General features: G+C 47.2%; 1 protein-coding gene across 2 annotated transcripts in view; it reads left to right on the top strand.

Moving 5' to 3' along the window:
• LOC135055367 (cadherin-like protein 26) overlaps positions 1–25,806 on the top strand; it is a 235,248-nt gene that overhangs the window by 112,122 nt on the left and 97,320 nt on the right. For both annotated transcript variants that reach the window (XM_063959336.1, XM_063959335.1), the window contains exons 2-4: positions 6,246–6,302; positions 7,488–7,604; positions 23,056–23,214. In XM_063959336.1, the coding sequence (XP_063815406.1) occupies positions 6,246–6,302; positions 7,488–7,604; positions 23,056–23,214 (333 nt within the window). The remainder of the gene's footprint in view (positions 1–6,245; positions 6,303–7,487; positions 7,605–23,055; positions 23,215–25,806) is intronic.

The raw sequence follows: 25,806 nt of genomic DNA, 5'->3' as shown, positions 1-25,806 counted from the left end.
AAAACGCTCAGTTACCACCTGGAAACGCCCCTTTCCTGTCAATCACTCACCGATCAGCAGTGCGACTGAAAAGTGCCGCAGGATCAACAGCAAAACTGCTAAGTTTTTAGTAAAATAACTAAGCGCATGCGCGCTGCGTACCATGCGCATTTAGCAACAAATCGCAGCATAGCGAAAATCGGCAACGAGCGAACAACTAGGAATGACCACCAATGTTTTTATGCCATTCCTTTTTTTATGTCTTCTATTTACATACAGTACTGCTTATATATTTCCTAGAGAGGGCTTGCTAAATTTTTTATATATTTTTACATACATGTATGTGTAAGTATTGTCACACTTACCTTTTGAACAACTGCTGTAGTTTATCTGGTGCTCTGGATTGCTACAAAAGCTTCTCAGTAAGCTATTCCTATACTGCATAATAGAAAAATTAAACAACATTTTTGTTCCAATTAGACTTTAAATAAGTTTTCTTATATTGACTTTACCAAGTACAAAAGTACATTAGGAGAAACCTAAGGAGTAGGGCCAGTGTAAGGGTGTTTGGCGCCCTCCTACAAACTAAAAATTTAGCGCCCTCCTACAAATGGGAGAGGCAGTGGGTAACACTTGTGGAGAAGCAGTAGGTTAACGGCAGGGGCTGATCCAGAACAAAATGACAGGGGGGCACCATGACAGAGGAAGGGGAGAAGGGGTATTTGCGCACGCATTTCTGGTAAAATTTAATAATAATATAATATATAAATATACGGGATGTAGTTCGGTCATATTACCTCCCCCTACACCTACATCATAGAAACATAGAATTTGACGGCAGATAGGAACCACTTAGCCCATCTAGTCTGCCCCCTTTTTTTTTTTAGCTTTTGAACCTTAATTCTTTGTAAGGATATTCATATGCCTATCCCAAGCATGTATAAATTGCTCTACAGTCTTAGCCTCTACCACCTCTGATGGGAGGCTATTCCACTTGTCCACTACCCTTTCTGTGAAGTAATTTTCCCTTAAATTTCCCCTGAACCTCCCCCCCCCTCCAGTCTCAGTGTATGTCCTCGAGTTCTAATACTTCTCTTCCTTTGAAGAATGTTTCCCTCCTGAACTTTGTTAAAACCCTTGGTATATTTGAAAGTTTCAATCATGTCCCCCCTTTCCCTTCTCTCCTCCAAACTATACATGTTAAGATCTTTTAGTCTTTCTGGGTAAGTTTTGTGATGTAGGCCATGCACCATTTTAGTTGCCCTTCTTTGTACACTCTCTAATGTATTTATATCCTTCTGAATATATGGTCTCCAGAACTGGACACAGTATTCCAGATGAGGCCGTACCAATGACCTATACAGTGGCATTATCACTTCTTTTTTACTGCTACTGATTTCTCTCCCTATGAAACCAAACATCTGACTTGCCTTTCTCATTGCTTTGTTGCATTGCTTTCCTGCATTCAAGTCACTTGAAATAGTGACTCCTAAATACATCCTGCCCCCTCTAGATCCCGACAGTCGGCATGCCAACTAGCAGGGACTATTCCCACTCGCCGATGTCCACGACACCCCTTTAGAGTGGGAATAGAACCTGTTTAGACCGCAAGTAGCCACCGAGCCTGCAAGGGGCTTGTTGCGCCGATAACCCGATACACACCCAAATATACAGATGTAGCCATGCTCCTCTTACTGCGATGTGGCATGTTGTATCACAGCATTCTGCATGGTGTGCCATGGCAGCAAAGATGAGCATGGCTATATCTGTACTATAGAAGTTTACACACACTTACTCTACGTAAAATAGAAATCTAAAATTATTATTAATAGAAAATGATGCTCACATGACATGCCTCAGACGAATTATGCAGTGCTATCTTGCGTCTGTTGGTCTGCACCTCTTCCGATGGCACCTGCCAGCCATGGAGGTGGGGAGGGGAGGCATAGGCACACATGAGGAGGTAGCAGAGGTACAGATGGGGAAAGGGGCAGAACCACACATGAGGGGGGGGGGAGGGGCGGGACTAATGAACATGGTGGCAGAGGTACAGATGGCATAAGAAGCAGAGGCACGGGGGGGCTTCAGAGACACAGAAAGAGGGGACAGAGGCACGGATGGAGAATGTACTAAAGATAAATATATGAAAGTGAGCAGAGGCACTGATGGGAAAGAGGATGGTAGATGCTAGAATCAAGTTAGAGAAAGGACCTCTGACATCAGGGGGAGGAGCTAGGCCAGCGGGATAGTACTTTTACTATCCACTCCACGAACTACTACCTTTAGCAACCCGGTGGCGAGCGGAGCAGACCAAGTTAATGAGCACTAAGAATGGCGAGCGATGCTAGCCCGCAAGGGTACATTTCGGGTATCCTTGTTCAGGTATGGCTCCTCCCCCTGGTGGCGTCAGAGGTCCTTTCTGCAACTTGATTTTAGCTATAACCGAAAGAGAACTGAGGCATAGAAGGGGGAGGGGCAGAAACATAGTTGATATAGGTGGGTAGGAGCACACATCGGGAGGCTAGAAGGAGAGGCACACATAGAGAAAGAGGCACACATGGGGAGGGTAGGAGCAGAGGCACATGGAAAAGAGGAACACATGGGGTGGGTAGGAGTAGAGGCACACAGGAAACAGGCACACATGGACTGGGTAGAAGCAGAGGCACATGGGAAAGAGGCACACATGGGGTGGGTAGGAGCAGAGGCACATTGGAAAGAGGCACACATGGGGTGGGTAGGAGCAGAGGCACATTGGAAAGAGGCACACATGGGGTGCGGAGGAGTAGCTGGGGGCCTCTATCTAGCACAGCTAGTGGAAGCAGGGGGAGGAGAACGGAGGAGCTGCAGGTGACCTGGGGGTGGGGCAACACATAAATGAGTGAAGAGAGGAAGCTGAGAAACTGCTGGGAGATTTAGGGAGTCCCCTGCCATTCACTTACTTATATGGCTGGCTGGCTGACAGGAATCCTGGATCTGTAGCAGAGTCAGACTGGTCCTGTGTAGCGTGTAGCTCCGCCCCCTTAGGTTCCATGTAGCTTTGCCCCTCAGCGCTGCGTAGCTCCACCCCCTTTTCGGCCAAACACTGACGTGCCACTGCAAAAGGGGAGGGGGAGGAGGATTCAAGCTCCCAGCGCCGCTGCCTGTTAGTGTGACAGGCACAGCAGCTAGCAGCAACAGAAGAGACAGGCAGCACAGCAGGAATGCAAAGCAGGGAGAGCGCCTTTCCACGCTGGTGCCTCCCTGCTTTGCATCCCTTTGCTGAGCGAGTAGCGCCGGGCCTGCTGAGGAGGCACTTAAGAGTGATGTCTTAAGAGCCTTATATAGGGCTTTTTTAGCAGTCTCGATAGCTATGAGTACTGCATTTGCTATTGTAAATAGGTTGATAGATATAGATAGATAGCTCAGATATTTGCTACAGTACCCCCTTGTAAATAGCCCTGATACTAAAAAATAAATCAATCCTCCCAACACATCAGTTCTTGACACAAATATTCAGTTGTTATGCCTTAAATTGAAGACATTTTCATGCCATTTTGACATTGTGTTCCCCATATTGCTGTTCATGTGTTTGGTACAAATGGAAAGGCATGAATGATAAAGCACAGTAAGGGCCTGATTCAGGTTGGATCACATAAGCGATCCATCACGCAGTTTCTCGTGGGCTGGGAAACTGCGCATGCGCTGGACACATTCTTTGGGTTTAGACAGGAAAGCACTTTTTTAGAACACCCCAATGTTTTCTTACAATATTCTCTATTGACCCATGTTGACTGCATCTGGAGAGGAAGTCATGGCCCTAGTCCAGTCTTCCCCCTTCCACCTCTCCCTTGACCCTATCCATCATGCCTCCTGCACTACCTCTGTCCTTCTGCCTGTTCCCATCTTGACAACCTGCTCAATCTCTACCTCCCATCAGGAATTGTCCAATCTGCATTCAAACATGCCCTTGTTTGACTCATTCTTAAAAAAATTACCCTTGATTCTAACACTCTCTCCAACTACCGTCCATCTCTCTCCTCCCTTTACCTCCAAACTCCTCCAGTGCATTGTTTACCACTGCCTTACTGCCCTCTTATCCTCACACTCCCTGCCTGACCCATTTCAGTCTGGCATCCATCCTCTTCAATCCACTGAAACTGCTATCATGAAAGTAATCAATGACTTCCTTGCTGACAAACCTAAGGACCACTACTCTCTGCTCATTCTCCTTGACCTCTCTACTGCTTTTGACACTGTGGTCTACTCTCTCCTCCTGTGTGTACTTGGTCTTTGTGATGCTCTCCTGCCTCTCTGACTGTTCCTTCTCTGTCTCCTCTCATGACTGTTGTTGGACCTCTCCTTTTCTCGTTCTATATATTTTCTTTACAGTAGGTGAGCTTTTCAGCTCTTTTGACCTTCAATATAATCTCTGTGCTGAGACACAGATCTACCTTTCCTTCCCTGACCTCTCCCTCTAACACCCCACTATGTGAGTTATTATGCTGACACTGTTCATCACACTACAGCACATATAGTATATACAGTATGTCATTACACATACAGACCACAATTCCCAAGAGCCTTTGCAGCTGCTCAGGTCAGGTGCACATCACATGACCGGTGTCAAGTGGTACAGTGTGACAGTTGAAAGTGAGCGGCAGTTGGAGCAGTTAAGCACGGTTCTCTTGGGAATCAGACGGGGAACTGTGGCAACAGTGTGTGACAGGAGCGCTGCACAGATTACCAAGGGCCAAACTCTGTTCCCAGTGACCGGAGTTCACCAATGCAGGAGCAGAGAAGGTGATTACAGGACGTACAGTAAGCCTAAACCTCACAGTGCAAAGCCCTACACTGTTAGTGAGGAGGAGGGGAGACATTGCCATAGTGGAAGCAGGGACATTGTGAACATTGCACAGCAGATGACACTCCTTCCAGTGATTCAGATCAGATGCTGCTGGATGCAAGACAGAGTGACAGGCAACACATAGGGTGGGATTCAATTGTTTGAAAAGTCAGTTGGGTGTCTATTTTTTCCTGTCTATTAGATCTAAAGACTCCCAACTGACTTTTCAAACAATTGAATATCTCCTATAGAGAGAATGACTTCTGCACCGCCTGTCACTTGTGTATTTGTGCAAGAGCAGCAGGATTTGGCCAGTCTCTCCCCCATACCTGACTGAACTGAGTTCCTAATATCAGCTAGAAGTAGATACTTTTGTTATGAAAGTTACCTGGAGAAAGTTAAAAAGTTACCTGGAGAAAGTTACAAATGACAGTGAGCTGAGCAGTGTCGTCTTTTAATACAAAGAAAGGGAAATTTTCCCTCTTGCCCTATAACCAGCACAATGTACATCTTTAGCATGAGACTCTGAGCTGGGTAAACCAGATAACGCGCTAAAGAGATTACACCTGAGTACTCCAACATAAGCTATTTAATGGACATTGGGGGTCATTCTGACCCGTTCGCTCGCTGCTTTTTAACTCAGCAGAGCGAACGGGTCCCTACTGCGCATGCATTGGCGCCGTAGTGCGCCGGCGCATGTCCGATGGCCGAAGGCTGTAGCAGGGATGCAATCACCTCTGCATGATCGACAGGCAGAGGCGATTGCTGGGCGGGAGGGGGCGGAATGGCGGCGTTTGGCCGCCGTTTCGTGGGTGCGGTCCAGCCGCTGTGTGATGCCTTTGCACTTCTGTGGGGGAGGAGGGGGGGCTGGACTGACATGCGGGGCGGACTAGCCCTGTGCTGGGCATCCTCCCGCATGTCAGGGAAGATAATCGTAGCTGTGCTAAATTTAGCACAGCTACGATCAACTCGGAATGACCCCCATAAACTAGTATATGGGGTCCCCATTATTAGTATAATTAATACGTGATCATTTCTAATTTTCTTTATTAGTTTGTTAACTTGTCAGAGGTTGAAATGTATGCTTCTGCTTTGTAGTCATGCATGTTTTATTCATAGCAGCGAAAGAGCTTAATCAAAGTGTTCCAGATAAATAAATTACTACAATGAAATCGTAAAATTATTGTCTGCGTGTAACCTAAATTGCAGTGTATTGTGAGTTGCTGATGAAACTTATAGGTTTTTGTGATACTTACCTCAGCGGGTATCACATCCCCATCTCTTGTAACTCATATTTCTGTCTCCCTGCTATCTCTTCCTGGATGGCCCAGCAATTTCTTAAACTAAACATGCCTAAGACTAAACTAATTATCTTCCCACCCTATATAAAATATGCCATTTTGTTGAAAAGATTTCTATAAGGCATTTCTTTTGTAATTATCAGGTGAACACAACCCAAGGAGAGAGTCCAAAAGGAGTGGTCCAGGTACGCCCAAAGCGGGTAAGTATCTGCTGTGAAAAGAGTAATGTATACCTGCAAGGATAACAACTGATCTGCAAGGTCAACGACTTACAACCACACCTACATTTGTGTACGACATGGATGCAAAGTCCAACTTTAGCTGTTTTAAGGCAGATGCACTACAGAGACAGCAATCTTGGATGACAGCAAATGACAGTGTAACATTGTGAACATCAGCGATGTGTGAGGCTCAAAGTCACCCACTAGTGTGAAAATATTGCCAAGTGTTTCCCTTGAGCGTATAAGAGAACTGTAATGGAATAACAATACATCTTGAGATAAGTATGCAGCCACGATATCATCGATCAGCAGGTCAACATAATTAATCTCAACATCTGCACAATGCCCATATTATCATAATGTCGACTATTCAGGTGGGTCTGGGTTAAAGTTAGGGTTGGCATTACGATTTGGGTTATGGCATCAATAAGAACATGTAGAAATAGTCAATGTTGACATCATGACCATGTTGATATTGTGATTGTCGAATATATATATATATATATATATATATGAAGAGAATAACATTTTGTATGTTAACTGAAAGAACTGTTCTAAACTTGGCCATTAGAGGGTATGTACACAACCCTGTACACAGGTATGCGTTCAGCATACCGATGGACGGGATCCCGGCTGTTACAATACCAACACCGGGATCCGGCCAGGGGCACCATACCGCCGCTGGAATACCGGCGAGGTAGGTGATTCCCCCTCTATGTGTGTCCACGATACTCATAGAGGGAGAATAAAACCTGTGGCGAGCAATGCTCGCCACCGACCCCACAGCGTAGTGAATGCAGCGAGCCGGCAAGGGGCTTCCTTGCGCTCGCCCCCCCCCCCCTTCCTCCCCACTGGCATTCTAATAACTGGGATCCTGACGTCGGTATAATGACCGCCAGTGTCCTGGCTGATGGGAACACATACTGATCCCTGTACACACAGTGGGAAAGGGAAGTGCCCGAGGGTTATGTTTAGAAGCACCATCTAGTGCTTACTCTGCTTTATAGCAGGTGCAGCTTACGTTTTGCCTTGGTGCTTAGTGGAAATTGTTACTTCTGCTAAAATGTTTTTACTTCTCTTCTCTGAGTATTTATTATGTTATGATTCTAACAAGGGCATAAACAGTGAGCTGAGAAATTGATATTTTCCATTCTTCTTACACAGAATATAGATCTGGCAGACAGTCTCCGACCACTACGCCGTTCCAAGAGAAGATGGGTACTCACAACTATAGTCTTGGAGGAGAACGATTTCCCACCCTTTCCAAAGTTTGCTGGCAATGTAAGAAATAGACCAATCTAAGCTCATTTGTGAAGGCTGCTCTCTTATGGTATATACAGTAAATGTATATACACGTAATTTCTGGTACATATTGTGTCCCTAGTGGAGTAAGATAATACACGTCATTTACTGAAAATATCACTCTTCTGATGTCTATAAATTATATAGCATTTTTCTAAATAGCCTGGATATGCATGAACACCTGGAGAGAGATAAAGAACCATCCAATCAGCTTCTGTCATTTTTCAAACACAGCCTGTAAAGTGAGTTAGGAGGTGAGTGGTTGGTACTTTATCTCTCTCAAATTTATCTCACTCTAAGGGGGATATTCAATTGTTTGAAAAGTCATTTGGGTGTCTGTTTTTTCCTATCTAATAGACAGGAAAAAACAGGCACTAAACCAAATTTTCAAACAATTGAATCCCCCCCCCCTCCCCCAAGCGTTGATACTTATGCCCCTATGTGTGAGACAATAACATTCTTGCCTACTCTCCCAGAAGGTTTGGGAGACTCCCAAATCTTGGGTTGCTACAGTATAAATAGGATTTTAATTACCTACCGGTAAATCCTTTTCTCGTAGTCCGTAGAGAATGCTGGGGTCCACATTAGTACCATGGGGAATAGACGGGTCCACTAGGAGCTATGGGCACTTTAGCAGTTTAATAGTGTGGGCTGGCTTCTCTCTCTATGCCCCTCCTACCAGACTCCATCTAGAAACTGTGCCCAAGGAGACGGACATACTTTGAAAGAAGGAAATACACAGATAGTGGTGAGATTCACACCAGCTCACACATCACAAGGCAAACCAGGCCAACCAGCCTGAACAACCTCAGCAACAGCTGAATAAGAATACTTAACCAAGTAACAACACAGTACTAAACCAAGTAACAAGGCAGTACCAAACCAAGGAACAACTGCAGGAAAACGAAGCGCTGGGTGGGCGCCGAGCATCCTCTAAGGACTACGAGAAAAGGATTTACCGGTAGGAAATTAAAATCCTATTTTCTCTTACGTCCTAGCGGATGCTGGGGTCCACATTAGTACCATGGGGATGTACCAAAGCTCCCAGTATGGGAGAGAGAGCGCGGAGGCTCCTGCAGAACTGATTGACCAAACTTTAGGTCCTCAGAGGCCAAAGTATCGAACTTGTAGAACTTAGCAAACGTGTTCGACCCCGACCAAGAAGCCGATCGGCAAAGCTGTAAAGCTGAGACACCCCGGGCAGCAGCCCAGGAAGAACCCACCTTATGAGTAGAGTGGGCCTTAACAGATTTTGGACACAAGCCTGCCGTAGAATGCGCATGCTGGATAGTGAACCTGATCCAGCGAGAAATCGTCTGCTTAGAAGCAGGACACCCAATCTTGTTGGGATCATAAAGGACAAATAGAGAGTCCGACTTTCTGTGATGTAAAGACTAGTGATGAGCGCCTGAAATTTTTCGGGTTTTGTGTTTTGGTTTTGGGTTCGGTTCCGCGGCCGTGTTTTGGGTTCGACCGCGTTTTGGCAAAACCTCACCGAATTTTTTTTGTCGGATTCGGGTGTGTTTTGGATTCGGGTGTTTTTTTCAAAAAACCCTAAAAAACAGCTTAAATCATAGAATTTGGGGGTCATTTTGATCCCATATTATTATTAACCTCAAAAACCATAATTTCCCCTCATTTTCAGTCTATTCTGAATACCTCACACCTCCCAATATTATTTTTAGTCCTAAAATTTGCACCGAGGTCGCTGGATGACTAAGCTAAGCGACCCTAGTGGCCGACACAAACACCTGGCCCATCTAGGAGTGGCACTGCAGTGTCACGCAGGATGTCCCTTCCAAAAAACCCTCCCCAAACAGCACATGACGCAAAGAAAAAAAGAGGCGCAATGAGGTAGCTGTGTGAGTAAGATTAGCGACCCTAGTGGCCGACACAAACACCGGGCCCATTTAGGAGTGGCACTGCAGTGTCACGCAGGATGTCCCTTCCAAAAAACCCTCCCCAAACAGCACATGACGCAAAGAAAAAAAGAGGCGCAATGAGGTGGCTGTGTGAGTAAGATTAGCGACCCTAGTGGCCGACACAAACACCGGGCCCATCTAGGAGTGGCACTGCAGTGTCACGCAGGATGGCCCTTCCAAAAAACACTCCCCAAACAGCACATGACGCAAAGAAAAAAAGAGGCGCAATGAGGTAGCTGACTGTGTGAGTAAGATAAGCGACCCTAGTGGCCGACACAAACACCGGGCCCATTTAGGAGTGGCACTGTAGTGTCACGCAGGATGTCCCTTCCAAAAAACCCTCCCCAAACAGCACATGACGCAAAGAAAAAAAGAGGCGCAATGAGGTAGCTGTGTGAGTAAGATTAGCGACCCTAGTGGCCGACACAAACACCGGGCCCATCTAGGAGTGGCACTGCAGTGTCACGTAGGATGTCCCTTCCAAAAAACCCTCCCCAAACAGCACATGACGCAAAGAAAAAAAGAGGCGCAATGAGGTAGCTGTGTGAGTAAGATTAGCGACCGTAGTGGCCGACACAAACACCGGGCCCATTTAGGAGTGGCACTGCAGTGTCACGCAGGATGTCCCTTCCAAAAAACCCTCCCCAAACAGCACATGACGCAAAGAAAAAAAGAGGCGCAATGAGGTAGCTGTGTGAGTAAGATTAGCGACCCTAGTGGCCGACACAAACACCTGGCCCATCTAGGAGTGGCACTGCAGTGTCACGCAGGATGTCCCTTCCAAAAAACCCTCCCCAAACAGCACATGACGCAAAGAAAAAAAGAGGCGCAATGAGGTAGCTGTGTGAGTAAGATTAGCGACCGTAGTGGCCGACACAAACACCGGGCCCATTTAGGAGTGGCACTGCAGTGTCACGCAGGATGTCCCTTCCAAAAAACCCTCCCCAAACAGCACATGACGCAAAGAAAAAAAGAGGCGCAATGAGGTAGCTGTGTGAGTAAGATTAGCGACCCTAGTGGCCGACACAAACACCGGGCCCATCTAGGAGTGGCACTGCAGTGTCACGCAGGATGGCCCTTCCAAAAAACCCTCCCCAAACAGCACATGACGCAAAGAAAAAAAGAGGCGCAATGAGGTAGCTGACTGTGTGAGTAAGATAAGCGACCCTAGTGGCCGACACAAACACCGGGCCCATTTAGGAGTGGCACTGTAGTGTCACGCAGGATGTCCCTTCCAAAAAACCCTCCCCAAACAGCACATGACGCAAAGAAAAATAAAAGAAAAAAGAGGTGCAAGATGGAATTGTCCTTGGGCCCTCCCACCCACCCTTATGTTGTATAAACAAAACAGGACATGCACACTTTAACCAACCCATCATTTCAGTGACAGGGTCTGCCACACGACTGTGACTGATATGACGGGTTGGTTTGGACCCCCCCCAAAAAAGAAGCAATTAATCTCTCCTTGCACAAACTGGCTCTACAGAGGCAAGATGTCCACCTCATCATCATCCTCCGATATATCACCGTGTACATCCCCCTCCTCACAGATTATCAATTCGTCCCCACTGGAATCCACCATCTCAGCTCCCTGTGTACTTTGTGGAGGCAATTGCTGCTGGTCAATGTCTCCGCGGAGGAATTGATTATAATTCATTTTAATGAACATCATCTTCTCCACATTTTCTGGATGTAACCTCGTACGCCGATTGCTGACAAGGTGAGCGGCGGCACTAAACACTCTTTCGGAGTACACACTTGTGGGAGGGCAACTTAGGTAGAATAAAGCCAGTTTGTGCAAGGGCCTCCAAATTGCCTCTTTTTCCTGCCAGTATAAGTATGGACTGTGTGACGTGCCTACTTGGATGCGGTCACTCATATAATCCTCCACCGTTCTTTCAATGGTGAGAGAATCATATGCAGTGACAGTAGACGACATGTCCGTAATCGTTGTCAGGTCCTTCAGTCCGGACCAGATGTCAGCATCAGCAGTCGCTCCAGACTGCCCTGCATCACCGCCAGCGGGTGGGCTCGGAATTCTGAGCCTTTTCCTCGCACCCCCAGTTGCGGGAGAATGTGAAGGAGGAGATGTTGACAGGTCGCGTTCCGCTTGACTTGACAATTTTCTCACCAGCAGGTCTTTCAACCCCAGCAGACTTGTGTCTGCCGGAAAGAGAGATCCAAGGTAGGCTTTAAATCTAGGATCGAGCATGGTGGCCAAAATGTAGTGCTCTGATTTCAACAGATTGACCACCCGTGAATCCTTGTTAAGCGAATTAAGGGCTCCATCCACAAGTCCCACATGCCTAGCGGAATCGCTCCGTGTTAGCTCCTCCTTCAATGTCTCCAGCTTCTTCTGCAAAAGCCTGATGAGGGGAATGACCTGACTCAGGCTGGCAGTGTCTGAACTGACTTCACGTGTGGCAAGTTCAAAGGGCAGCAGAACCTTGCACAACGTTGAAATCATTCTCCACTGCGCTTGAGACAGGTGCATTCCACCTCCTATATCGTGCTCAATTGTATAGGCTTGAATGGCCTTTTGCTGCTCCTCCAACCTCTGAAGCATATAGAGGGTTGAATTCCACCTCGTTACCACTTCTTGCTTCAGATGATGGCAGGGCAGGTTCAGTAGTTTTTGGTGGTGCTCCAGTCTTCTGTACGTGGTGCCTGTACGCCGAAAGTGTCCCGCAATTCTTCTGGCCACCGACAGCATCTCTTGCACGCCCCTGTCGTTTTTTAAATAATTCTGCACCACCAAATTCAAGGTATGTGCAAAACATGGGACGTGCTGGAATTTGCCCATATTTAATGCACACACAATATTGCTGGCGTTGTCCGATGCCACAAATCCACAGGAGAGTCCAATTGGGGTAAGCCATTCCGCGATGATCTTCCTCAGTTGCCGTAAGAGGTTTTCAGCTGTGTGCGTATTCTGGAAAGCGGTGATACAAAGCGTAGCCTGCCTAGGAAAGAGTTGGCGTTTGCGAGATGCTGCTACTGGTGCCGCCGCTGCTGTTCTTGCGGCGGGAGTCCATACATCTACCCAGTGGGCTGTCACAGTCATATAGTCCTGACCCTGCCCTGCTCCTCTTGTCCACATGTCCGTGGTTAAGTGGACATTGGGTACAGCTGCATTTTTTAGGACACTGGTGACTCTTTTTCTGAGGTCTGTGTACATTTTCGGTATCGCCTGCCTAGAGAAATGGAACCTAGATGGTATTTGGTACCGGGGACACAGTACCTCCAACAAGTCTCTAGTTGGCTCTGCAGTAATGATGGATACCGGAACCATGTTTCTCACCACCCAGGATGCCAAGGCCTCAGTTATCCGCTTTGCAGTAGGATGACTGCTGTGATATTTCATCTTCCTCGCAAAGGACTGTTGGACAGTCAATTGCTTGGTGGAAGTAGTAAAAGTGGTCTTACGACTTCCCCTCTGGGATGACCATCGACTCCCAGCAGCAACAACAGCAGCGCCAGCAGCAGTAGGCGTTACACGCAAGGATGCATCGGAGGAATCCCAGGCAGGAGAGGAATCATCAGAATTGCCAGTGACATGGCCTGCAGGACTATTGGCATTCCTGGGGAAGGAGGAAATTGACACTGAGGGAGTTGGTGGGGTGGTTTGCGTGAGCTTGGTTACAAGAGGAAGGGATTTACTGGTCAGTGGACTGCTTCCGCTGTCACCCAAAGTTTTTGAACTTGTCACTGACTTATTATGAATGCGCTGCAGGTGACGTATAAGGGAGGATGTTCCGAGGTGGTTAACGTCCTTACCCCTACTTATTACAGCTTGACAAAGGGAACACACGGCTTGACACCTGTTGTCCGCATTTCTGTTGAAATACCTCCACACCGAAGAGCTGATTTTTTTGGTATTTTCACCAGGCATGTCAACGGCCATATTCCTCCCACGGACAACAGGTGTCTCCCCGGGTGCCTGACTTAAACAAACCACCTCACCATCAGAATCCTCCTGGTCAATTTCCTCCCCAGCGCCAGCAACACCCATATCCTCCTCATCCTGGTGTACTTCAACACTGACATCTTCAATCTGACTATCAGGAACTGGACTGCGGGTGCTCCTTCCAGCACTTGCAGGGGGCGTGCAAATGGTGGAAGGCGCATGCTCTTCACGTCCAGTGTTGGGAAGGTCAGGCATCGCAACCGACACAATTGGACTCTCCTTGTGGATTTGGGATTTCGAAGAACGCACAGTTCTTTGCGGTGCTACTGCTTTTGCCAGCTTGAGTCTTTTCATTTTTCTAGCGAGAGGCTGAGTGCCTCCATCCTCATGTGAAGCTGAACCACTAGCCATGAACATAGGCCAGGGCCTCAGCCGTTCCTTGCCACTCCGTGTGGTAAATGGCATATTGGCAAGTTTACGCTTCTCCTCCGACAATTTTATTTTAGGTTTTGGAGTCCTTTTTTTACTGATATTTGGTGTTTTGGATTTGACATGCTCTGTACTATGACATTGGGCATCGGCCTTGGCAGACGACGTTGCTGGCATTTCATCGTCTCGGCCATGACTAGTGGCAGCAGCTTCAGCACGAGGTGGAAGTGGATCTTGATCTTTCCCTAATTTTGGAACCTCAACATTTTTGTTCTCCATATTTTAATAGGCACAACTAAAAGGCACCTCAGGTAAACAATGGAGATGGATGGATACTAGTATACAATTATGGACGGACTGCCGAGTGCCGACACAGAGGTAGCTACAGCCGTGGACTACCATACTGTACTGTGTCTGCTGCTAATATAGACTGGTTGATAAAGTGATGTAGTAGTATGTATGTATAAAGAAGAAAGAAAAAAAAACCTCGGGTAGGTGGTATACAATTATGGATGGACTGCCGAGTGCCGACACAGAGGTAGCTACAGCCGTGAACTACCGTACTGTACTGTGTCTGCTGCTAATATAGACTGGTTGATAAAGAGATGTAGTAGTATGTATGTATAAAGAAGAAAGAAAAAAAAACCTCGGGTAGGTGGTATACAATTATGGACGGACTGCCGAGTGCCGACACAGAGGTAGCTACAGCCGTGAACTACCGTACTGTACTGTGTCTGCTGCTAATATAGACTGGTTGATAAAGAGATGTAGTAGTATGTATGTATAAAGAAGAAAGAAAAAAAAACCACGGGTAGGTGGTATACAATTATGGACGGACTGCCGAGTGCCGACACAGAGGTAGCTACAGCCGTGGACTACCGTACTGTACTGTGTCTGCTGCTAATATAGACTGGTTGATAAAGAGATGTAGTAGTATGTATGTATAAAGAAGAAAGAAAAAAAAACCACGGGTAGGTGGTATACAATTATGGACCGACTGCCGAGTGCCGACACAGAGGTAGCTACAGCCGTGAACTACCGTACTGTACTGTGTCTGCTGCTAATATAGACTGGTTGATAAAGAGATGTAGTAGTATGTATGTATAAAGAAGAAAAAAAAAAAAACACGGGTAGGTGGTATACAATTATGGACGGACTGCCGAGTGCCGACACAGAGGTAGCTACAGCCGTGGACTACCGTACTGTACTGTGTCTGCTGCTAATATAGACTGGTTGATAAAGAGATGTAGTAGTATGTATGTATAAAGAAGAAAGAAAAAAAAACCACGGGTAGGTGGTATACAATTATGGATGGACTGCCGAGTGCCGACACAGAGGTAGCTACAGCCGTGAACTACCGTACTGTGTCTGCTGCGACTGGATGATAAATAATGATATAAAAAATATATATATATCACTACTGCAGCCGGACAGGTATATATTATATAATGACGGACCTGCTGGACACTGTCTGTCAGCAGAATGAGTTTTTTATAGAATAAAAAAAAAAACACCACACAAGTGAAGTCACACGACGAGTGTTTAACTTTTTCAGGCAATCACAATATAGTATACTACTAACTATGCTGGTGGTCAGTGTGGTCAGGTCACTGGTCAGTCACACTGGCAGTGGCACTCCTGCAGCAAAAGTGTGCACTGTTTAATTTTAATATAATATGTACTCCTGGCTCCTGCTATAACCTATAACTGGCACTGCAGTGCTCCCCAGTCTCCCCCACAATTATAAGCTGTGTGAGCTGAGCACAGTCAGATATATATACATAGATGATGCAGCACACTGGGCTGAGCAGTGCACACAGATATGGTATGTGACTGAGTCACTGTGTGTATCGTTTTTTTCAGGCAGAGAACGGATATATTAAATAAAACTGCACTGTCTGGTGGTCACTGTGGTCAGTCACTAGTAAACTCTGCACTCTCTACACTTCTACAGTACTCCTAAGCTCCAGTAAATCAGGTCAATCTCTCTCTCTCTCTCTCTCTCTTCTAATCTAAATGGAGAGGACGCCAGCCACGTCCTCTCCCTATCAATCTCAATGCACGTGTGAAAATGGCGGCGACGCGCGGCTCCTTATATAGAATCCGAGTCTCGCGAGAATCCGACAGCGTCATGATGACGTTCGGGCGCGCTCGAGTTAACCGAGCAAGGCGGGAGGATCCGAGTCTGCTCGGACCCGTGAAAAAAACCATGAAGTTCGGGCGGGTTCGGATTCAGAGAAACCGAACCCGCTCATCTCTAGTAAAGACTTCTTCACATAAATCCTCAAAGCCCTCACAACATCCAAGGACTTTGAGGTAATTGATGAGTCAGTAGCCACTGGCACCACAATAGGTTGGTTGATATGAAAAGCCGACACAACCTTTTGAAGAAACTGCTGATGCGTCCTGTACTCAGCTCTATCTTCATGGAAAATTAAGTAGGGGCTCTTGCAGGACAATGCCCCCAATTCTGACACATGCCTAGCAGAAGCTAATGCCAACAGTGTGACCGCCTTCCAAGTGAGAAACTTGACCTCAACCTCCTGTAAAGGCTCAAACCCATCTGATTGCAGGAATTGCAACACCACGTTAAGATCCCAAGGTGCCGTAGGAGGCACAAAGGGAGGCTGGATGTGCAGCACCCCTTTCAAGAAAGTCTGAACCTCAGGGAGGGAAGCTAACTGTTTCTGGAAGAAAATGGACAAGGCCAAAATCTGGACTTTTATGGAGCCCAAACGTAGGCACACATCCACACCTGCTTGCAGGAAGAGGAGAAACCGCCCAAGTTGAAACTCCACCGTAGGAAATTTCTTGGATTCACACCGAGACACATACTTTTTCCAAATGCGATGGTAATGTTTAGATGTTACTCCTTTCCTAGCCTGGATCAGGGTAGGAATAACCTTTTTTGGAATGCCTTTCCGAGCTAAGATCTGGGGTTCAACCTCCATGCCGTCAAATGTAGCCATGGTAAGTCTTGATAAGAGAATGGCCCCTGTTGCAGAAGGTCCTCTTGAAGAGGAAGAGGCCTTGGATCTTCCAGCAGTAACTCCAGAAGATCCGCGTACCAAGCCCTTCTAGGCCAGTCCAGAGCAATGAGGATCGCCTGAACTATTGTTCTTTTGATTATTTTGAGAATCCTTGGGATGAGTGGAAGTGGAGGGAACACATACACTGACTTGAACACCCACGGAGTTACCAGGGTGTCCACCGCCACTGCCTGTGGGTCCTTCGACCTGGAACAATACCTCCGAAGCTTCTTGTTGAGGCATGAGGCCATCTTGTCTATTAGAGGTACACCCTAATGACCTGTCACTTCTGCAAACACCTCTGGGTGGAGGCCCCACTCTCCCGGATGGAGATCGTGTCTGCTGAGGAAGTCCGCTTCCCAGTTGTTCACTCCTGGAATGAATATTGCTGACAGCACCACCGCATGTTTTTTCCGCCCAGAGGATGATTCTTGTTACCTCTGACATTGCAGCTCTGCTCTTCGTTCCATCCTGTCGGTTTATGTAGGCCACTGTCATTACATTGCCCGACTGAACTTTAATGGCCTGATCTTTTAGTAGATGTGCCGCCTGTAAAAGACCATTGTACATGGCTTTTAGTTCCAGAATGTTTTTCGGAAGGCTGGATTCCAGACTTGACCACCTTCCTTGGAAGTTTTCCCCTTGGGTGACTGCTCCCCAACCTCTGAGACAATTCTGAATCCTGAACCTGCGGCCCTCCAGTAGGTGAGAAGTTTGAAGCCACCAGAGAAGTGAGATTCTGGCTTTCGGTGACAGACGTATCCTCTGGTGCATGTGAAGATGAGATCCTGACCATTTGTCCAGGAGATCCAGCTGGAAAGACCGTGCATAAAATCTTCCATACTGTAGAGCCTCGTAGGAGGCAACCATCTTCCCCAGAAGGCGAATGCACCGATGAGCCGATACTCGGGCTGGCTTTAGGACCTCCCGGACCATTGATTGGATCACCCATGCTTTCTCTACCAGTAGAAACACCCTCTGCACTTCCGTGTCGAGAATCATCTCCAGGAAGGACAGTCTTCTCGTCGGCTCCAAATGTGACTTTTGATGATTCAGGATCCAACCATGATCCCAGAGCAGTCGAGTTGTGAGAGCAATGGACTGCAACAACTTCTCCCTGGATGATGCTTTTATCAGCAGATCGTCCAGATATGGAATTATGTTCACACCCTGCTTGCGGAGTAGAAGCATAATCTCTGCCATTACCTTGGTGAACACCCTCGTTGCTGTGGATAGGCCGAATGGCAGCACCTGGAACTGATAGTGACAGCCCAACAGCGCAAACCTGTGATAAGCCTGGTGTGGCGGCCAAATAGAAATGTGAAGGTATGCATCCTTGATATCTAAGGATACCAAGAATTCCCCCTCCTCCAGACCTGAGATCACCGCTCTCAGAGATTCCATCTTGAACTTGAATTCCCTAAAATATTGATTTAACGATTTGAGGTTCAATATTGGTCTGACCGAACCATCCGGCTTCGGCACCACAAAAAGGTTTGAGCAGTAACCCTTGTTTTCCACGTGAGATGGAACTGGAACAATGACATTTGCCCTTTCCAATTTTTGAATGGCTTCTTGTAAGATAGCCCTTTCTGACAGCAAAGTTGGTAAGCCTTATTTGAAAAATCTGTGAGGTGGGAGCTCTTGAAATTCCAGTCTGTACCCCTGAGATACAATATCTAGAACCCAGGGGTTCAGGCCTGAGGACGCCCAGACCTGACTTAAATTTCGTAGATGTGCTCCCACCTCCCCGACCTCCAGACTGGGAGGTCTACAGTCATGCTGAGGATTTTGAGGAAACAGAACCCGGCTTCTGTTCCTGGGAACCTGCCGGTGCAGGTTTTATTAATTTTCCCCGACCACCTCTGAAGAAAGTGGAAGGGGACTTGGACTTCTTAACCTTTGCGGTCCGAAAAGGCCTGCATTGTATACGCAGAGAAGGATTTCTTTGGCGTCGGAGTGGCTGAGGGAAGAAAGGCTGACTTACCCTCGGTTGCTGTGGAGATCCACGCATCCAAAGCTTCCCCAAATAGAGCCTGACCTGTGAAGGGTAGGTTCTCCACACTCTTCTTTGATTCCGCATCCGCAGACCATATGCGCAGCCATAGTCCCCTGCGTGCCGAGACAGCCATGGAAGACGTCTGTGCAGTCAGATTACCAAGGTCCTTCACGGCCTCCACCATGAAACCCGTAGAATCCTGTATGTGACGTAAAAACATTTCAATGTCACTTCTATCCATAAAATCTAAATCCCCTAGTAACCTGCGCGACCACTTTACTGTGGCTCTTTCAAAGCGGTAGACCCAGGAACAGGTAAAACCACCTTTTTAGACAATCTAGAAACAGAAGCGTCTACTATAGGAGGGTTTTCCCACTCTTTCCTATCCTCTTAAGGGAAAGGAAAAGCAACCAGAACTCTCTTTGGGATCTGGGATTTTTTCTCTGGGTTTTCCCAGGATTTTTCAAATAATGCATTTAATTCCCTATACGCAGGAAAGGTAAGGGAGACTTTCTTATTGTGTATAAAGAAAGCCTCCTCGACCTGTTCAGGTACCTTGTCAGTAATGTGTAAAACGTCCCAAATGGCCTCAATCATTAGCTGCACCCCTTTAGCAAGGGATGCCTCCCCCCGCAGTATGTCCCCATCACCGTCACCCGTATCAGAGTCGGTATCCGTGTCGACTTGCATTACCTGGGCAAGAGCACGCTTCTTTGGGCATATACTAGGAGAGATTGTTGAGGTAGTGGGAGTAGAATACGACAAAACCTCTACAGAGTTTTTTTAAAACCTGTGTTTTAGTTTCATAATGAGCTATCCTAGATGAAATCTGGGCTATCATACCCTTCATAGAAGCCACCCACTTGGGTTCGGGTTCAGAGGGCTGAAACAGTGTATTGCATTCCTGAGTACATGGAATAGACTCTTCTGGAGAAAATACATACTTTGCAGCACAATATACAGAGTCCCTAGACATGGTAATGTGAGATATATAGCATACACACACACAGGAAAATGTCAGACACAGTTTCCCCCCAAGTACCTTCAGAGAGACACAGAGTTATGGAGCCAGCACCCACACAGCGCCCCAGTAGACAGTTATATAATAAATGCCTGGCGCTGACTGTGCAACCTTAATAGACTACACAGTAATGTGAACACTCTCCCCCCCTTCTATAACCCCCTGGTATCGCACAGGATAGCTGGAGTTATGTGGAGGGTCAGCGCTCCCTGTCAATGTCTCTGTAGTGTGATCTGCAGGGAGAAAATGGTGCTGGATCCGCTCTGAGAAGCTCCGCCCCCAAAATGGTGCATCTTCCCACACTTCTACAGATTATACTGGCCTGAGGTAATGGTTGCTTGCTAGCAGCAGTACAGTGTCCCTGATAGCTTCTGTGACCAGTGTAAGGGTATTGCGCTGGCCCAGGGCGCCCCTCACGGCGCCGCACTCTGTACCTCTGAGCCCTCCGGAGCGCAGCCTCAGCACTGTGCTCCCACCATGATGCCACCATTCTCACCGGATCCCCACTTGTCGGGGCCCCGGTGTCCAGCTCACCACCGACATCTTCTGGCTTTGTTAGGGGCTGACGGCAGTGCTGCGGGAGTGAGCGGTCGCCTCGGGGGCTTGCGATCATCACCCTCAGGAGCTCAGTGTCCTCTCAGCGGAGATAGTGGCCATTAACCTCAGAGGGTTGGACACTACTCCCCCCTTAAGTCCCACGAAGCAGGGAGGCTGTTGCCAGCAGCCTCCCTGTGCCTAACTCTAATTAAAACAATAAAACTAGAAAAACTCCTATGGAGCTCCCCTAGCTGTGACCGGCTCCACTGGGCACATTTTGTAAACTGAGTCTGGTAGGAGGGGCATAGAGGTAGGAACCAGCCCACACTATTAAACTCTTAAAGTGCCCATGGCTCCTAGTGGACCCATCTATACCCCATGGTACTAATGTGGACCCCAGCATCCTCTAGGACGAAAGAGAGGAAAGATCTTCCACCCCCTTCCCAGATGAAGAGGTCGGTCTGGGCTGCCAGTTCATAATACATCTGTATCATAGGAAATTACATAAACACTAATCTCAGAGTTCTCTTACCAGCATAAAGGGATTATGGTGACAGTACTTATATATAACATCTAATATCTGTAAAACCTTGTCATTCATAATCCCATGTATTATAAAGTCATGCAGCGTAATTATAAAAAACGGATTCTTAAAAAGTAGTGATCCCATCAATGTAAGTAACAGTTTCATTTTAAGTGTTAGAAATAAGGTGGTCATTCCGAGTTGATCGCTAGCTGCATTTGTTCGCTGTGCAGCGATGAGGCAAAAAAAAGGCACTTCTGCGCATACGTATGCGGCGCAATTCGCACGCGCGATGTACTATTACAACGAACTATGTAGTTTCACACAAGGTCTAGCGATCCTTTTCAGTCGGATTGCTGGCCGCAGAGTGATTGACATGAAGTGGGCATTTCTGGGTGTCAACTGACCGTTTTCAGGGAGTGTTCGAAAAAATGCAGGCGTGCCAGGAAAAACGCAAGCGTGGCTGGGCGAACGCAGGGCGAACGCAGGGCGTGTTTGTGACGTCAAAACAGGAACTGAACAGTCTGAAGTCATCGCAAGCGCTGATTAGGTATTGAGCTACTCTAAAACTGCACAAAAAAACTTTGTAGCCGCTCAGCGATACGTTCGTTCGCACTTTTGCTAAGCTAAAATACACTCCCAGTGGGAGGCGGCATAGCGTTTGCACGGCTGCTAAAAACTGCTAGTAAGCGATCAACCCGGAATGACCACCAATAACATAAACTTTACAAATGTGGCTCATGCCTCAGGGAGGTCTCTGGTAACTAGTGGCATCATAGGCTACTTTCTCATAATTACTAGTTCAGTCCACATCATTGTGTGTGTAGTGAACAATACAAGAATATTTATATAATATGAGAGCCTTACAATATTTTTACAGTTTTTATACAAACCAGTTCTATTCTATCACAGTAATCATCAGTCATTGGGGGTAATTCTGAGTTGATCGCAGCAGGATTTTTGTTAGCAGTTGGGCAAAACCATGTGCACTGCAGGGGAGGCAGATAGAACATGTGCAGAGAGAGTTAGATTTGGGTGGGTTATTTTGTTTCTGTGCAGGGTAAATACTGGCTGCTTTATTTTTACACTGCAATTTAGATTGCAGATTGAACACACCCCACCCAAATCTAACTCTCTCAGCACATGTTATATCTGCCTCCCCTGCAGTGCACATAGGCCCTCATTCCGAGTTGTTCGCTCGCAAGCTGCTTTTAGCAGCTTTGCACACGCTAAGCCGCCGCCTACTGGGAGTGAATCTTAGCTTATCAAAATTGCGAACGAAAGATTAGCAGAATTGCGAATAGACACTTCTTAGCAGTTTCTGAGTAGCTCCAGACTTACTCGGCATCTGCGATCAGTTCAGTCAGTTTCGTTCCTGGTTTGACGTCACAAACACTTCCAGCGTTCAGCCAGACACTCCTCCGTTTCTCCAGCCACTCCTGCGTTTTTCCCAGAAACGGTAGCGTTTTTTCGCACACACCCATAAAACGGCCAGTTTCCGCCCAGAAACACCCACTTCCTGTCAATCACATTACGATCACCAGAACAAAGAAAAAACCTTGTAATGCCGTGAGTAAAATACCTAACTGCATAGCAAATTTACTTGGCGCAGTCGCACTGCGGACATTGCGCATGCGCATTAGCGACTAATCGCTCCGTTGCGAGAAAAATATAATGAGCGAACAACTCGGAATGACCCCCATGGTTTTGCCCAACTGCTAACAAAGATCCTGCTGCGATCAACTCAGAATTACCCCCATTGTCTTCCTTTTATGTTTTATTTTATGAAACAAAATACATAGAGGAAGATGTACTAAGCAGTAATAAAAGTGGAGAAGTGAGCCAGTGGAGAAGTTCCCATGGCAGCCAATCAGCTGCTCTGTATACTTTTATAGTATGCAAATTATAAATATTACATCAATGCTGATTGGTTGCCATGGGAAACTTCTCCACTGGCTCACTTCTCCACTGTTTTCACTGCTTAGTACATCTCCCCCATAGAGACTAAAGGATTTACATTGTGTTGTATGCTTTTCTTATTTTTAATTGTGAAATATTTCCAGCTGTTCAACGACAGGGCAGAAAACTATTCTATCAGGTATCTGATCAGTGGTCCTGGGGTCGATGAACCACCTGAAATTGGTCTATTCCATATCAATGATCAGACTGGTCAGGTATATGTCAACCGCCCGATTGACAGAGAGAAGACACCTCTCTTTGTGGTGAGTATGGGAAACACAGGAGTTTATGCCTATCACAAAACACTGCCTTCAGGCAATGCCCCATTACGATGTAACTGGAACCTAGACAATAGCTCTTTCTCCCCCAATATACAAGGTGCATATTTTCTATGGTCACATGTAGGAGTGACACATTCACTAAACATACAGATTGTTCTTTGATGTAAATCATGCAAACTTTCTCACAGATTTACTACAGTGTGTGTGTGTGTGTGTGTGTGTGTGTATGTGTATGTGTGTGTGTATATATATATATATATATATATATATGTATATCTATCACTGGCGTATCCATAATGAGTGCAGTGTGTGCGGTGCACACGGGCCCCTGGGACCAGAGGGGGCCCACACCGCACACACTGCACTCATTTCTTCTATACTTACCTTTCCGGCGTCCATCGGTGACTGTGTGTGGGCCCCCTATTCTCCCGTAGCCGTCACCGCCGCTGCTAGCGCACTGAGCGCTAGAGACTCTGGCACAGTTCTAGAGTCTACAGCGCATGCGCAGGACTCCGGAAAAATGGCACGGCGGCCATTTTTCGGAGTCTGCACACGGGTCCCCTCCTCTGTAGAAACGCCGCTGATATATATATATATATATATATATATATTTTATATATATATATATATATATACACTGTACAAAAAGAAATCAGCGGCACTCTAAGTCTTGTAATTCTCTTATATTAGATGTTAACATGCATGATAACCTGTATGATATGGTAAATATCATGCATGTTAACATCTAATATAAAAGAATTACAAGACTTGGAGTGCCGCTGATTTCTTTGTGGATATCATTACCCACACAGAGAGCACCAAACCGATATATATTACATAGGAGAGAATGCCGGTCTGATCAAGAAGTATCTATCTATCTATCTATCTATCTATCTATCTATCTATCTATCTATCTATCTATCTATCTATCTATCTATCTATCTATCTATCTATCTAAAAATGGATGTGTGTGTGTGTGTGTATATGTAAGTATGTTCCAGCATAACTCTGAAATGCCTGGAGCAATTTACACCAAACTTGGTACACATATGACTTACAATCTGGACAAAATACTGTGGTACTAACACACCCCTAGCACCCCTAGGGGTGGGGGTGGAAAGGGGGTGACATGTAAAAATCCACACTTTTCGGCGTAAATCTGGAATACCTGGAGCAATTTACACAGAGTCACACCTTTGTAGGGGCAGAGGCACCCACGTGTAAGGGCAGAAGCACCGACGGGTAGGAGCAGAGGCACACACGGGTGGGGGTACAGGCACCCACGTGTATGGGAAGAGGCAGCCACGGGTAGGGGCAGAGGCACATGTGGGTAGGGGCAGAGGGACCCTCAGGAAAGGATAGAGGCACCCAAGGGTAGGGGCAGAGGCATCCATGGGTAGGAGCAGAGGCACATACGGGTAGGGGCAGAGGCACCCACAGGTAAGGATAGAGGCACACCCGGGTAGGGGCAGATGTACCCATGGGTAGGGGCAGAGGCACACATGGGTTGGGGCAGAGGCACCCACAGGTAAGGATAGAGGCACACACAGGTAGGGACAGAGGCACCCACGGGTAGGGGCAAAGGTACACACGGGTAGGGGCAGAGGCACCCACAGTTTAGGATAGAGGCAAACACGGGTTGGGGCAGAGGCACACACAGGGGGTGAGGGGGGGGGGAGCAGAGGCATACTTTAGTTTCAAAGCTAAGCACGGAGACCTAGGGCCCTTTGACATAGAGGCAGCCTGCAAACCTAACATATACAACATACAGTACAGCGGGTGGAGCTTGGCCTGTCGTCCCAGCATTTACAGCACTGAGCAGGGCAGCATCAGAAGTGGGACAGGGCAGAGATGGAGGCAAATTATTTTCCTCGACATCAGCATTTTGACAGCATCAATCCGAGGAAGCCCGGAGGTGCAGCCTGGCAAAGATTGGTATTCTTTAAATTCCGTAGCGAAGCATGGGCATTCAGCTACACAGAGGCACACACAGTAGGGGCAGAGGCAACCACGTGTAAGGGCAGAGGCACTCACGGGTAGGGGCAGAGGCACACATGGGTAGGGGCAGAGGCACCCACAAGTAAGGATAGAGGCACCCACGGGTAGGGGCAGAGGCACCCATGGGTAGGGCAGAAGCACACACAGGAAGGGACAGAGACACCCACAGGTAAGGATAGAGGCAATTATGGGTAGGGGCAGAGGCACCCACGGGTAGGGGCAGAGGCACCCACAGGTAAGGATAGAGGCACCCACTGGTAGGGGCAGAGACACACAAGGGTAGGGGCAGAGGCACCCACAGATGAGGATAGAGGCAAACATGGGTAGGGGCAGAGGCACACAAAGTTAGGGGCATAGGCATATAGGTAGGAGCAGAGGCACCTACGGGTAAGGGCAGATGCACACACGGGTGGGGGCAGAGGCATACTTTAGTTTCAAAGCTAAGCAAGGAGACCTAGGGCCCTTTGACATAGAGTCAGCCTGCAAACCTAACATATTTAACACACAGCGGGTGGAGCTTGGCCTGTTGTCCCAGCATGTACAGCACTGAGCAGGCCAGCATCAGAGGCGGGGCAG

The sequence above is a fragment of the Pseudophryne corroboree genome, chromosome 3, assembly GCF_028390025.1.
Source record: "Pseudophryne corroboree isolate aPseCor3 chromosome 3, aPseCor3.hap2, whole genome shotgun sequence".
NCBI classification, from domain to species: Eukaryota; Metazoa; Chordata; class Amphibia; order Anura; family Myobatrachidae; genus Pseudophryne; species Pseudophryne corroboree.
Note: the sequence above shows the minus strand (reverse complement) of the source record. Positions and strands in the feature narration are given on the sequence as shown.